Below are 15,745 nucleotides of genomic sequence, written 5' to 3' on the forward strand. Positions count from 1 at the left end.
TTTGTGTGTATGTGTGAAATTATGTGTTTGTGTAGGTGTGTGCACAGGTGTTTGTGCAGAGAGATGTAGATGAATGTTGAATATCTTCCTCACACACTCTCTTATTTTTGAAGCAAACTCTCTCACTGAGCCTGGTGTTTATTATTTGCTTAGCCTGACTGGCCCATAAGATATGAGTATCTCCCCAACCCCAAAGATGGAGTTACAGATATATACAAGTGTATCCTACTTTTATATCAATGATGGAACCAAATGCAGGTATTCATGATTTCTCTGAGCACACTGCCAACTGAACTAACTCTCCAGCTCTCCCCCCTTTAAAAAATTATTATATAGATTTTGAATAGACATTTACCACCATGTGCAAATATATACCCTCCAAGTGCATTGGTGTATGATCTCTCTTTTGAAGAAGACAATTATTGCTATCACCATCTAACAGGAAGAAGAACAGAAGAAGCCTTTGAGTGTTAAAAGACTGTTAGTCACGTCTTCTCCCAAAATAATGCTTCTTTTAATATATACATGAGGTGCGTTGGAGCTGATCTTATGTGTATAATTTTCATTACTTATTCTGATAGACTTATAAATTCTTAATACTTTTAAGCTATTTAAAACAAGAGCCAATGCACACAAACACATACATGCATACATAGAGACCAGTGTTCTGCAATGCGTACATGCACATTTATTGAATAGTTAAGACAAAAATAAATGGGCCATGTTAAGTGAGTCACATGCATTTATTTTTGAACAATTCTTTGCAAAATGTTTGTTCTTATATTTCTAAGTGTCTTTCCCTTCACCTTTTATTTTACCAGCATATAATAAGCAAGTATTTTTGTCAAGCATTATTTCCTATCACTCAATTATTTAAATCTTTCATCATCATTTTTATTGGCATAAAGTTTGTGATATGTAAGTTGGCTTGGGGGAGAAATATTATTTGTGTAATTTCAAATTTTCCTCCAAGAAGTTAGTTTTCTCTTCAAGATTATTGCTCAAGGTATGTGGTTTAAGAGTATTATCCAGCATATTCAGTTCAGAAATAGCCTAAGGGACCCTGTGAATGGGCAAGGGAATAATGCAGCCTTGAGGGTGTCTGTATACCTCTTATCATAGGAGATTGACTCAATAATTACATTGACAAATACAGAGAACAATAAACTCCTTCTACTAACGTGCTAAAATGTTTGTTCTTAATTGAATAGCTATGAAAATAACATTCAGGCCCTAGACTAAAATTTGCTTCTGCTGTACTTAATTTTCAGTTCATCTCTGCCTGCCAAGAAATTGTTAAATGACTCTAGGTAGTGAAGTACTAGTGATATCTCATAAGAACGTAAAAGACTTAAACATAGTATGACAGAGAGTAAGTTATAAGTAGTGAATTTGATTTATCTCAGTCGAGAATTTACTGGGTTATTTTATATCACACATAACTCATTCACTGAGACCTTATTAGATGACAAGCACTATGCTAAATATGCCACACTGATTATTCCAAATGATTCACAGAATAATCTTATGAAAATTGCTTCTAACCTCAATTTTAATAAAGAAATTGATGTTCAAAGAGCTTACACAATGTGCTGTAAACTACAAAGTATGTGAGAGCCAAGGGAAAGCCTCAGAGGAACTCCCTCAGATCTTGTAGGAATTGAGTTGAAAGATGAGTATCCAGGTTCTCCATAGATGCATCTGCTACAGAGGACGCCTTTTCTAAGAATCACTTTGATAAAGGTTTCTTTCTCAATTTTGATTTGTGGAAAAAATCTTCATTTTTTAAAGCTTTATCTTTTATATGTTTTAACTTAAAACTCTAGAAATCCAATGCTTTGCATTTCTGAAAAGAGATGGTCACATGTCTAGCTAATGCGGACTTAAAGCCTTAAGAGTTAGCCATCTGGCATAAAACCCCATCACAATCCCAAGTCTCTATCCTGACCTTATCTTTACAAAGCACAGTACATTTCCAGTGCCTTTGCAGAAAGGAAAGAAAATATATCTAATGTTTTAATCTTTTGATTGTCCATCCAAAAAGCTAGTTTCTATTGATACCAATCTGGGGTTTATTTAGAAGCTACTAACCTAACATATTCTAAATGCCTAAGGTCCTCTGAGACTTAAGGAAGACTATATAGATGGGTAGATGATAGATAGATGATAGATAGATAGATGATAGATAGATAGATAGATAGATAGATAGATAGATAGATAGATAGATAGACAGACAGAGCAAGCAAGCTTGCAAGGGTATGGTCCTACTTCAGATTCTGTGGAATCAGAGAAAGCATAAGAGATTACAGCTTCTAGGTAAAGATTTCAGCTAGTGTTCTAGTTAGAAATCCACAAATAACTGCCCAGAGAAGATACAAATACATAAAGCTGAAGATGTCTGGAATCCATAACTTGACTAGCAAATATTTTTCCTTATATGAAGCTGGTCTATAAAGATGAGAAACACTTTCAGAAGTAATGACATCAGCTTTAAGGCATAAAGAATGTGAGGAAACTAGAAGACAGTCACATTAGGAACTGAAAGAAACCTTTAGAGCCCAGTTTTGAGAATACTACCTTACAAGAAATCCTAAAAGGCACTCTTCAAAATCATATAAAACCCACAGAGAAGTATTAATTACACAAGTATGTAGCTCAGAGGTAAATACAGAAAAACACAGATGATTATAATAATGGTATGTTAGTAATAATGAAAGTTACAAAGAAAAATATAAGAATTATAGCTATCAAATACCTTGTAGATATAAAATATAAGATGTAATATGAAATCTCAAACTGTGTGGAGTGAAAAAATTAAAATATAGCTTTATATATGATTGAAATTAATTTACTATCATTCTAAGACTGAGTGCTAAACATATGAGATTCTTCATATAATCCTCATGCTATCAGCAAATAAAGTACCCAGAAGAGGTCCATATGAGGAGAAAAGGACAGGTCAAGTCCAGGAAAAAGGTTATAAGTAAATAATATATGACACATATTAACAGTACAGATTAAATAGCTCCTATCTAAAATACTTGAAACTAAGAGTATACCAACTGCATAGTTTTGAATCCTTTTGGAAATATTTGCATAGACTTTACCGGCTGAATATCAATAATCTGAAATCTAAAATATTACAGCTTTTTGAACATCATGTTGGCATCCAAAAAGTTTCAAATATTTTTGTAGTGTTTCTGATTTCAGACTCCCAGACTAAGAGTGCTCATTTTGTATATGACTTCATAGTCTGCATCCAAAAGTGAATGAGCTGTATATATAGAAAGTGAATTTTAAAACAATGGATTTGAACTATATCCCAATGCCTAAAACACCTACATTAAAGAAGAAAATTCAAATCACAACAAACAAACAAACAAACAAACAAACAAACAAAAAAAGAACAAGCTAGAACTGGAAAAGATATAATAAATAGTGAAGCATAAATAAATAAAACAGAAAATAGAAAAAAGTCAACAAATTTGTTTTTTAAGAAGAACAAAATTGCCAAACATCTATCTCAGCCAAGAATAAATACAAAAACTCATTTAGAACTGAAAGAAAAGACATAACAACTAAAGCCACAAAATAGAAATGATTTTAAGAAATCACTATGAAAATGTGCACACCAACAAAGATAAAAAGGTTCGATGAAAATTGTAATGGATCATCTACCAAGATGAAGTTCTGAAAAATATAAAATCTGAGTATAGCTGCAATAAGAGAAAAAGACAGCATTTTCGACAAACTGTATTAGGAAAACCATACATCCACATGCAGAAAAACAAAATTAGAGCTTTGTTTTACTATGAACACACACGCACACGCACACACAAACAAACTCAAAATGGTCAAAAGATTTACTGTAAGCACTAATACTATAAAAGTTAAAAGAAAACTAGTGGGAATTTTTGGTAGAAATTCATGAAATTAGGCTTAGTGATAAACCTTTGGTCAACAAAAAAGAAAGGAAGAAAGGAAGGAAGGAAGGAAGGAAGGAAGGAAGGAAGGAAGGAAGGAAGGAAGGAAGGAGAAACGAGGGGAGGGGAGGGGAGGGGAGGGGAGGGGAGGGGAGGGGAGGGGAGGGGAGGGGAGGGGAGGGGAGGGGAGGGGAGGGGAGGGGAAGGGAAGGGAAGGGAAGGGAAGGGAAGGGAAGGGAAGGGAAGGGAAGGGAAGGGAAGGGAAGGGAAGAGAAGAGAAGAGAAGAGAAGAGAAGAGAAGAGAAGAGAAGAGAAGGGAAACCCAAGCTCTGAAATGAAAACCTCTCAACTTAGCTAATGACATATCTGGCCTCAGGTTTCAGGTGAAAGCCTACTGCTATTACTCTATTAAGTGAACACACCATTAAAACAACTCCCAATGACAAATACCCTCTCCAGAGAAGCTTCTTCTTGCAGTAGATGGTGATTAAAACAGAGAACAACCATTGGAAAATGAGCCTCAAGTGAAAGACTTTAGAGTACGGGCCATGAATAGGGAGGGTTTATTACTCTGGTCCCCTCCAGGCTCTTGGATCATGTAGAAGAAAGAAAAAGACTGTAAGAACCAGAGGTGGTGGATGTTTTTTTTAACAAAACAACATTTTCCATATACAACAGGGCATGTGTACATATGAACTCACAGAGACTGGGACAGCATTACAAGACCCACTCAAGTTCAAGGTAGACACAGATCCCAGCATGAAGGAAGGGTAGTGGACACAAAGTCTCACCCTTACAGCAAACAGCTATTCACAAATGCTGGGAGAAGGGAAATCTGCTTTCTTCAATGAAGTGACATTGGGTGTGTCATACACATTCCAAGGCAAAATTTATTCTAGGCAGTAGCAAAATTAGTGAAAAACACAAATCAAACTTCATATTTTTGTGGCTTTTTATTTTATTTTGTATTTTGTTTTTGTTTTGAGAGGAAAAAAACATGAAGCTGGGTAGGAAGGGAGGAGGAAGGATCTGGGAGGAGTTGGGAGATAACATGTAGTGTATGAAACTATCAAATAATAAGTAAAAACTGTTCAATGGGACTATGCGCAAGCTTCAGTGTGACATAAGAAATGGCCAGAAGAGAAAAGAGGTAGCTTACGGGTCAGAAAAACACTCCTACACATAATGTCTGATAAGTGGCTAACTTTCTAAAATATGTGATGAAGTCCTACAAGTAAATAGCAAAATTATTAAAACAATTTTAACAGTCTGATGCAGCCAATTAAAAAAGTCAGCCTTGTAACTAGAACATACATTTTTCTAACAAAAACAAAATAGCTAAGAGAAAACATTTTTAAAAGCCACTGGTGGGTGACTCTGAAGATCCACCTTGGGGTATTTTCTACAAAATAACTGAAATCAGAATCTTGACACTGGATGTACATCTATGTGTTTCCTGGATGATTGTTCACAATCTAAAGTCCAAATGTGTAAGGAAAAGTAGCACCCAGATCCAAGAGTTCTATCTATTGAACTCTCAAGAATAATGAAAGACAGACACATGTTTTTTTTTTTTAATGGATGAAATTTGAGGACATTATATTAAATGAAACTGACCAGTCACACAAAGACAAACATGACATGATTCTACCTATAGGATGCACGTATCCCTAAAAGCAGATAACAGTGCTTGCTAAGGTAGTAGAAAAGAAATGGAAAATGCTGGTCAATGGATGTAAGTAAGTCTTATGTTGAGTATTATAGTGGTAATTACAAAATAAAGTATATTACAAACCTAGACATATGTCTCAAGATGAGGAGTGTCATGGTCCATATCAACTGCAGTTGGAGGGTCAAATGAGACCATGGAGAAAGGAAAGACAAATGTTATGGACCATCTTAATAGAAACAATTTTATTGTGGCAGTGAGAAATAGTGAAATTAATATACAAGAGAAGAAGAAGAAGAAGAAGAAGAAGAAGAAGAAGAAGAAGAAGAAGAAGAGGAGGAGGAGGAGGAGGAGGAGGAGGAGGAGGAGGAGGAGGAAGAAGAAGAACAACAACAACAACAACAAAAACAACAGCACCCACCACCTAACAATAGAGAGGTTATATCTATGAATACTATAAAGTTGTTTTGTAGACAGAGAGGTGGGTCCGGCATATTATTAATATAATGCTGAGTGACTGAGAAGATAAAACTGGATCCTTCCTGCCCCTGGTTACTCCACACTGTATAAAACAGTAGTTTTCCTGCTGTTCTTTGTCTTGGGTGACACCATTTTAAAAGTAGCATTTGACTCTATTTTGAGTTAAAATGCAAAGGAAGAATGACTCTGTGTCATGAACACCACTTCCTCTCCAGTACTTCTATGAGGCACAGACAACAGGTAAATAACTTAATATCAAACTTAAAATTGTACTGCTTAGAAACTTATTAAAGCTTAGTGGGAAACTATGAGCAGATTATTAAAACTATATGACAAACACTGGTCTGAGAACTTACTAAATACACTAGACTAACAAAAGCTACAGAACCTTGACTTTGAACCCATAAGCAGGAGAAATCTACCATTGCCATGGCAATGGTCCTGCTGACCTGATCATCCAGTGTGTATTATATTAAAGGAATGACAGGCAGAGATTGTTCAGTTCAGTCCCCATCAGTCCTATGGCATGCCTCAACTTCCAAAGTCCTCAACTTCTGTAACTTGGATCATCCCTGAGAACAGAACTGGTCCTGTCGCCCTGCATGAGCCCTGTCACTCCACAGTTCTTCAACCGGATTTTTTAATTCCTGTAGTTTTCCCATCTATAGGAGAAAAGGCCTCGCTGGCAAGGTGGTGGCTGCTTCCATATAAATGTCCGTAAACAGCGAGTGGTGGAGGCAAAGTCCACAGGAGGACTAAACTGAAGCTTGCCTGAGAGCTTAGAGATTGGAGATGCGGACAGTGACAACCAATCAGGAGCTGCCACTTGGAGGACACATTTGCTTGGGACCAATGGAGGATAAAGGGTGCTCCCAAGAATTAACGAATGAGCTTGGCGCTGCATTCTGACCTGCCGAGAATCTCACCAGAGTCTGAGCCACTGATTCTGCACCTTCTCACTCATTGCCTCCAGGGCAGGGACATAGAGAACAGAGGACTCAAGCAATACCCATCAAACGAAACTTGACATCATCTTGAACACTTTGTATTGGGAATGGCTCAGGCTAGGGTCATGGAAAGAGTGTGTTTACTCTGAGGTAACACAGATGTATGCTTGACCCATGCATTGAAGTAAAGTTCCCATTAGGTCGACAGGACTAAATTACACACATCTTCTTCACCAGCAAGCATAGCAGGGAAGCCTCCAGGAAAGCTGAGTAGACAGCTAGTCACCATATCTCATTCTCCTTCTCAAAATACAAATTCTTCTATTGAACTGAGCAACTGAATTATCATTGTCTTGACCAAGGGTAAACGTAATTGCTTCCTAAAAGTTAATTCACAGGAAGACTGCATCTGTGTAAAGCACTATAATGGTATTGTAGGTTTGTCCACTCCTAGAATCTGTAACGAGGTACAAGAACATAGGACGAGCACATCAAGCAAAATGCACTGGCCATCTGTTTCAGTACCTGACCTCCGGAGGTGACTAATCCTGGAAGCTTCTTGGGAATGTTTAACCACCTCCCCCTGCCCCTCAGCCTGACCCATCTTCCTCTCTTAACAGAGCGTAATAAAAGCATATGGTGCCGTAGAAAGCTTCTGGCAATAGAATTCAATCTGAAACGTGTTGGGTTTAACACTATTTTCTCTTTCTTCTGGAGCATGTGCTTTATGTGCTTTTCTTATCATTTGCCTTCTGAGACTAATCATAACTCTACACAGACCTGAAAAGATAAGACAGTATAGTATATGCTTTAACATATTAAATTTGGCATAGCCACATCAAGGAAACTGTTGCATTTCCAACATGGTGAGAAGCTCTTGGGTTTCCAAAAACTAACGTTTATTTGTAAGTAGCAGGTAAATTTCTCTCAAGAGACAGTTTCTTCCCTTAAGTAACATAATTAAAGTGTGTGTGTGTGTGTGTGTGTGTGTGTGTGTGTGTGTGTGTGTGTGTGTCTGAGTGTGTGTGTCTGGGTGTGTGTCTGTGTGTATGAAATTAATGTCCCTCTTTTTTAGAAGGGCCAAAGCACATTAATCATTTCCATACAAGTAGAGTTCTTGTATTATTTCGGACCACATAGATTATTTGGTTCCTTTAACACTCACTCAGACTAAGTGGTGAGAAAAATTCAGTTTGTACTATTATTTCTACCCCAGACCTATATGTAAGAATGAACACATTGCACCATCCAGAAGCATCCCTATAGAAAAAAATTCAATAGCTTTTGTAAAAAACAAAGTAGTACACACACATACTGTATCCACATGCAATGTGCCTACATATATATGTACACACCTTGAGAGACTGAGCTAACAAAAAAACTAAAGAAGAGAAAATGGTTCTACCCTACATGCTCTCCTCTGTCATCCCTCTACACTGGAGCCTGAGTCACAGGACCAAATGGTAATAACTACAGACGAAGGGATGTAAAGGCTTGGGCAGTGCTGGTCCATGTGGCATCAGCACTGATGCAGAGTCCATGCCAGCAGCAGCAGCATTCACAGTGAGGAAGTCAGCTCTCAGAAACTTTGATCCTTGCTAGATACTAACATTCTCAAATTTGGGCCTCTAAAGACACAACACAGCATATCAAAGCAGCAAAAATTTCCATTCCCTAAATACTCACTGAAACAGGAAAGTGGAAAAACCTAGACTGTACTGTGGCCAAACTTGTGATTCCTGTGGAGCATACTTAGAATCAATCCCAGGATGTTTGCAACTAATCAGAAATCCATTTAGGATGAATGGGGGTGGATTATCCAGTCTCTGATTTGGGTTGGGAGCTAGTAGTCCTTAGAGCATGTTCTTGTGTATCAGTATGTATCGATTTATTTGTATTTCCTTGAAAATATTTCTGGAAAATAAAGTTGTAAAATTGTGGCTTTTTGAGAGTGCATGACCTTCAACATTTAAGTATCGTGTTATTGACTTTGGCATGTGAAGGGTGTGTGTGTGTGTGTGTGTGTGTGTGTGTGTTGTTTATGCATGATACCTAACTATTTTAGAACATTTTTTATTGTTCTAAACAAATGATATTCAAACAAGTGGATTATACATTCATTCATGTATGTTTGTATTTCATGAAAACTATGCTTAAGTAAAATATAAGCAAGATTAACTATTTTCTTTCTATCACAGATCAATTTACTATTTACCTGTGATTTTTTTTAGCATTTTCTGATGCTGACCATTAAATAAATTTTATGTTTATAAATATAAAGTCACTTTCGCTCCAGAGAAATATTGAAAATCCTACATCATAGATAAAGTAAACAAACCTCCACCTTATAAACAGTACATACGTCCATGTTTCTGTGCACAATAAGGAATAAGAACAAATTGATGCAGAACCAATGCAAGGATGTTTCTTTCCTTAAGCTGGCACCAGTATCCACCCGCATCACCAGATGGACTGTTCTTAAGTGCTGTTGATAGCCAGTATCAGTGAGCAGCAGGGCTTAAAGAAATGAAAGGAAAGGTTTTACATTTATCACGGTGGCCTAATCTGAACACTTAAATAGCAATTAAGTAGCATTTATTGCTCAAGGTTCATGATGAACTATAATGTCAGTTATCAGAAATATTCCCAGCCTGAGCAGTTAGCTTTGAATCAAATATGGAGTTCTGGCTTTAAGCTTGATTGAAAACTTGAACCCTCATGGATAGTTGAGCAGAAAGCCTACCAGAGACATGTATATTTAATTTGGCTCTGCCACTCACATAATAAAGCTCTCCTTTAGCAGGGTACTAAAGTATCTCTTAGACTGCAAGTGTGTGTTTGAATCAGCTGGATATCTGGTTAAATTGGAGAATATGATCAAATAAATTTAAAAAGTGGAATATAGATGCTATATTTCTATCATGAATCTACCTATGATGAAGGTAATGGTCTTGGCTGGACAACCTTGAAGAACAGGGTCCTAGAAGACCATTGATAGGACACATTAAAATCACACATGTATGTGTTGTCCTTTGATTGGTGGAATATTTACTTCATATGATCATTCTGACCAAACATATACATATTTTTAGAAATGTGTTCAAGTAGATTCTCCACCTGAACCCTATAGGTTGTTCCATTTCAATTAAAGAAGAAATAGAACATTGCAAAGAGGAGAGACGGGGCTGGAGAGAGGGCTCTGAGGTTAAGTGTGTGTACTGCGCTTGCAGAAGGCCCAACTTCAGTTCCCAGCAACTACATCAAGAGACTCAAAACTGCCTGTAACTCCAGCTCTGGGGCCGTTCATCACTTCTGGTCTCCAAAGGCACCTGTAGTCACGTGCACACACCCGCAGAAAAACACATGCGCATGAGTAAAAATACAATAAAAATCTAAAAAATTAAAGAGGATGAAGAGGTAAGTTAACTCTAAGAATGTTGGCAACGTGAAGGGATTACCATGAGACAGAAAGTTAAAATTGAATTAGAACCCAAAGAGGTGGAGCACTTGCTTTGGTATACAACGTCTCTTTCTCTCTCTCTCTCTCTCTCTCTCTCTCTCTCTCTCTCTCTCTCTCTCTCTCACACACACACACACACACACACAAAACCAACCAAGCAAGCAAGAATATAAATGCAAGTTAAGTCAGACCAGAAATCAGAGTTGTGCAAGGGTTTAGTTTACACAAAACTATTCTTTTGTGTTGGTATTGGCATTTTTCTGAAGGCAATAAAATTTACCCACATAATCACTGATTTATAAAGCATTCTTCTCTTTAAACATAGTCAACTGATCGCTGTTCCAGAACTCACTCACATTCTTTCTGACACTCCAGTCCTACTACATTTTGATCAGTTCTTCATTAATGGTTGTCAGTTTGACTCTGGGTAAGCGGTTTTTCACTGCGTATCAGAGGGTGGACAGCAGATCTCTCCTATAAGCCAAGCCCTCAGTATGTTTGTACTTCAGACTCTGATCACCAGCACATTACACACTGCCTTGTTAAATCCCCTTTTAAGGGCTCTAAAAATACTGTGAATTGTATTAAAACTCTGCATTAAAGATAACAAATATAGATCAGATTCACCTTCACCTGAGCTTTACACTTTGTCATCCTGCTTTCTTATTTTGTTTTATCCTCTCTGACCTGTTTGTGCCAAAAGCCAGCATCATCCATACTCCAAATGCCATGTGTTTGGCTTCATTGGAGAGAAAAAAAATGACAAATAAGACTGAAATTTGAACAGTTGTGTGTTCTGTCAGCATTTTGCCATTGAATAATAAATTTTAAAAATTTACTAATACCAGCTACTAAGTTAATGGTTTAGCTCAGTTCATCCCAAATCATGAAGCACTTAGATACAGAGCAGCTCTGAGACTTAGTTCTGAATGCATTCAAGACACAGACGTTTGGGAAACATTCAAGGACACCAGAACTGCACACATGATGCACACACACACACACACACACACACACACACACAGAGAGAGGCTGCTCTTGGCTATAGGATAAGGAACTATGAAGCAGCTGCTCTAGGTAGGTGGCCTCATAATTAGTTGGCCCTTCACTCTCTATCTGCTTTACCTAAGAAAACCTGAAGCTTTAAGGATGGCTGAGCAGCAGTTCCCCTCCTCAGAAACACTTGCGTTGTGCAACAGACGTGGTTTTAAATGGTGGAGATAATTGCTTAATTCAAGCTAGAGCAACTGGCCAAGTAAACATGTAGCAGCCAGAAAGCTATTAGCATGATTTTAAGGCAATTATTCCATTAGTGTTTAATAGTCTCCAATTAGTCTGCTCTATCAAAATTTGAATGTCTTCTTTTTTCTTCCAAAAAAATTTTGTGTTGAATAATGCAGAAAGGTAGCAGACTAGTTTTAATCTTCGTTTTATAGATACGAATTCTGCTAAACCTATTTTGCAAAACCATATGGGTATTCAAGAATGTATACTTAGGGAGAGAGAGAGTCTTTGTATCTGTGAGCTGTGTCTCTGTGTATGTATATATGTCTATCTTTGTGTGCTTGTGTGTATCTATGTGTGAATGTGTATGTGTCTATGTCTGTGTGATTTTGATTTTGTGTGTGTGTATGTGTGTGTGAGTCTTTGTGTCTGTGAGCTGTGTTTGTGTGTATATAGTATGTATATGTGTCTATCTTTGTGTGCTTGTGTGTGTGTGTCTGTGTGTATGTATGTATGTCTGTGTCAGTGACTTTGATTTGTGTGTGTGTGTCTGTGTATGTATGTATGTATGTGTGTGTGTGTCTGTGTCTGTGTATGTGACTTTGATTTATGTGTATGTGTGTGTGTGTGTGTGTGTGTTTCCCAAAAGTATTGGGGTTAAACTGCAAGGCTTTATACGCCATTTATTTTGAATCTTACACTAAATGGACTTGAGAATACAAGGAATTCTGTATCACCCAAATCCATCATCTTTATGTCTCTACCAGAAGACTAACAGAAAATTGAAGCCTCTGACCTCAGAGTTCCACTTAGTCCCATGAAGGGGAAAGAAAAATTACCCTATTTCTACAGATATCTCACTCCTGACCTCAGTGAGAACTTGTTGCTTCTGCGTTATGCTCACATAAATCTCAAAGTCCTTACCCCTGCATCCCTAGGAAATATTCCATAAAAATCTCTTTTAAGGATCAGATCACTAGACTGATTTTAGGTCATTTGCTTGCACTGAGTTCCTGGGTCTTACTTTGTTTTGTTCTGAGGGGCATGTTGCTTGTTTTGAGTCTATGAGATGAAAATGGGAATCCTAGCACTGCCTGCTTTACAGAGTTTGGGGAAGGATATGAGCTAGCAGACATAAGTTGGCTTTGAAAAAGTGAAGTGTTACAGACATTATGGTAAGCTTTAACTGTGCCATCACTCCATCCCTCAGAGCTGGGATGTAACCTCAGGCATTTAACCCTTGAATCTCAAGAGACTGCCTTCACAGAGAGCTAGCACCCCAGTCCTTGCCCTTATTACCAACTCAGTTCAGGAAACTGAGTTGAAAATAAGTGTCTAAGAAATCAAATAAAATGTAAAAGAGGATGTGGAGGCCTGTGGAAGGGAGAGAGGTGTTTCACTAGCAAAGCTGTGTGCTTTCTACTTCTTCAAAAGAGCAATCCCCAGACTCACGGGTATGGAATCCATGCAGAGGAGAAGCTGGGTTGTGCTTTGCCAGACAGATAACTGGGTCCCAGAAAGTCATCTGCTGAGGAACGGCAAAGGTAGAGACAACCGTTTTCTGAGGACAGAGCTCTCACCAACCTGTGCCTGCCCTTGCCACCAAACATCCACTGCAATTGAGTTGTTACTGGTTAGTTCCAACGCTTGTTGATTAGACACTGGGTTTTTTGTTTTGTTTTGTTTTTGTTTATTTCCAGAATCCTGTTTTATTTCTTCCTTGTCTTATTTCTTAGGTCTCACATCCACTCTCTTCCTCCAAATTCCATCATGTTTTCCCCCCTGGGGTGGTGAGGCTGGGTAGGAGGTAGGGGCAGCTGTAGATAGGGCAGATCATAGGAAGTAGACTAGAAGGTTGAACTTAAAAAACTTATCTCTACTCTGGGCAGGGGCTTGATTATCCACGAGTAATTTGCCCTCCAGCCTAGTCTTGTTAAAAAAAAAAAAAAAAAAAAAAAAAAAAAACGGCTGTGCACACCTTCAGCCAAATTGCTAAAGAAATGTTAGCATTTCTCCAGCTGCCGCGTTCACAAACTGCCCAGAAACAATCTTTCCTCTTAGATACCTGAGTTAGAGACTATTGTGTACTCCGACCCAGAAACCTGGCCAGTGCTCTGGTCCGAGCCACAAGCACTGGCCAGAGAGAGTACTAAAACCTATTGATGCCACATATCTATACCCTGCTGTTCTAAGCTTGCTTTCCTCCAGATCACCTGCTAGGTCACCTTTTCCGGGGCCATCTGTTCATCATTCCCATCTCTACGCTGCTGCTCACGGAAGCGAGGCTCACTGCCTGGCTTCTGTCTGGAGCTGCAAATGTAGCAAGGGTTTGCTTTCCGACCCAGGAGCTCTAGACCTGAAGCAGCTCTTTGACCAGACTCCCTCACAGTGCAAGACAATTAGGAAAGGCTTGCTTTCAGCTTCTTGCCCCATTCAGCTCCTTGTCAAGGACAGTGATCCTGCTGCTGCCACTGGTCCCTGAACTTTCATCACTCTTCAGAAAGAGCTTTGTGACTTTAAAGGAGACTGTGGACGAATATTAACGATTCCAGTAGATTCTAACAGTGAAGCTATCAAATTCTCCCAAGTCCATGCCGGGGATGGACTCAGTGATGTTCTGAAGCCGAACTCTTAAGAGAGCAAGCTTCCTCCCACAGCGCACCAAGGAGCCACAGACCAAGGAACCTGACCTGCCTACTCCCCAGCCCCCGCCAGAATTTTCAAGAAAAACCATAGCAAGGGGCTCAGGGCGCGATCCTGGAACCACCTTCTCCTCTGCCCCAGCCCTGTGGACACAGCCTGCTTCTGAAGCCCAGGGGAAGCAGTCACCTTGACTCCCGGGTACCAGGGTCTTCCAAGATTTGGAAAACCCGAGGACCCACCCCCTGGACGAGCATCCTTCCCACAGACACAGGGGGAAGTTAACACTGGGTGTAAAATGAAGCAGGGCGGGGCAGGGGCAGCGGGCACCTACCTGGGATGGCTAAATTGGTGAGGGGGATGCTGTGGATGCTCTCAGGCAGAGTTGCCATCCAGTCGGCGAATTTCAGCTCGTTTTTCCCCTGAGACGAGGCCATGGTGCCGGTCTGCTTGCCGCCGCGCTAGTCCCCACACTCCTAGGCACAGGCTGGCAGCTGCTGCCGCTAAGCCAATGTTTGCTTCGGCCCGGCTAGAGTTTACACTCCGCTCTGCGCCACACCCACAGGATGGCGCAGACACATGCTCATTTTAATAATTATTCAAAAACACCCCATGCTCCCTCCATGCCTTGCCAGACTCCACTGCCGGGGCTTTTGTTCCTGACGTCCGTCCGTGCTCTGCTCTCTGCTCTTTCCCCTCCCTCCAGACTTCCTCCTCCCGTCTCAACCCTCCTAGGTGGCTCTGCCTTTCCTTGCTATTCTGCAGCTCCCCACCGCTTCTTATTAGTCCTTTAGCCTTTTTAAAAACTTCGTTTTCCGAGCTGCTTTGTCCCTAGTATTTCTCTGTCCCTTGGTATGAGTTCCTGGTCCAGTTTTCATGAAAGGCAGTTTTGGGGTAGAATCTGAAAATCCCGGTAGACTTTGGGATGTTATTACCTCCTGAAGAGCAGACTCATTTTTGGCTTTCAGGACTTTGAGTGTTCCTTTCCCTAAGCCACAACAGAGTCTGCCCTTTCTCAGCAGAGAGTCCTCGGGCTTATTTATACAAAATGGTGGTCTTCATTTATCACTTTGCCTAATTTTTAAGGAGCTGATACACGTGGTGAGCAGGAAGGTTCTTAATCCCTGGTCTCAGACATTTCACAAATCAAGAAGCATTGCTACAGGTTGTGGTGACCCTCTGTTTCTGAGGGAATGAGTGAAGCAATTCCTTTCTTGCTTTCATGACACTCAGGATAAGATGAAAGTCTGGGGCTGGAAGAAAATCACGTCTCATGCTGTAATTACTGCCAGTAGCATTTGGTGGAATGTATTTGGCACCATTTGAAGTGATCTATGTGATTGTTTGGATTTTCATTCTTTGGCAGACTGGAGAGATGTGTCTCTCCAGAGAGAAATCACTC

General features: G+C 39.5%; 1 protein-coding gene across 1 annotated transcript in view; it reads right to left on the bottom strand.

The window, feature by feature from the left end:
* Plcxd3 (phosphatidylinositol specific phospholipase C X domain containing 3) overlaps positions 1-15,099 on the bottom strand; it is a 147,912-nt gene extending 132,813 nt beyond the window's left edge. The window contains exon 1 of the mRNA XM_034523552.2: positions 14,678-15,099. Coding sequence (XP_034379443.1) covers positions 14,678-14,780 — 103 coding nt within the window. The 5' untranslated portion in view covers positions 14,781-15,099. The remainder of the gene's footprint in view (positions 1-14,677) is intronic.
* Positions 15,100-15,745: the final 646 nt, after the last annotated feature.

The sequence above is a fragment of the Arvicanthis niloticus genome, chromosome 19 (genome assembly GCF_011762505.2).
Source record: "Arvicanthis niloticus isolate mArvNil1 chromosome 19, mArvNil1.pat.X, whole genome shotgun sequence".
NCBI classification, from domain to species: Eukaryota; Metazoa; Chordata; class Mammalia; order Rodentia; family Muridae; genus Arvicanthis; species Arvicanthis niloticus.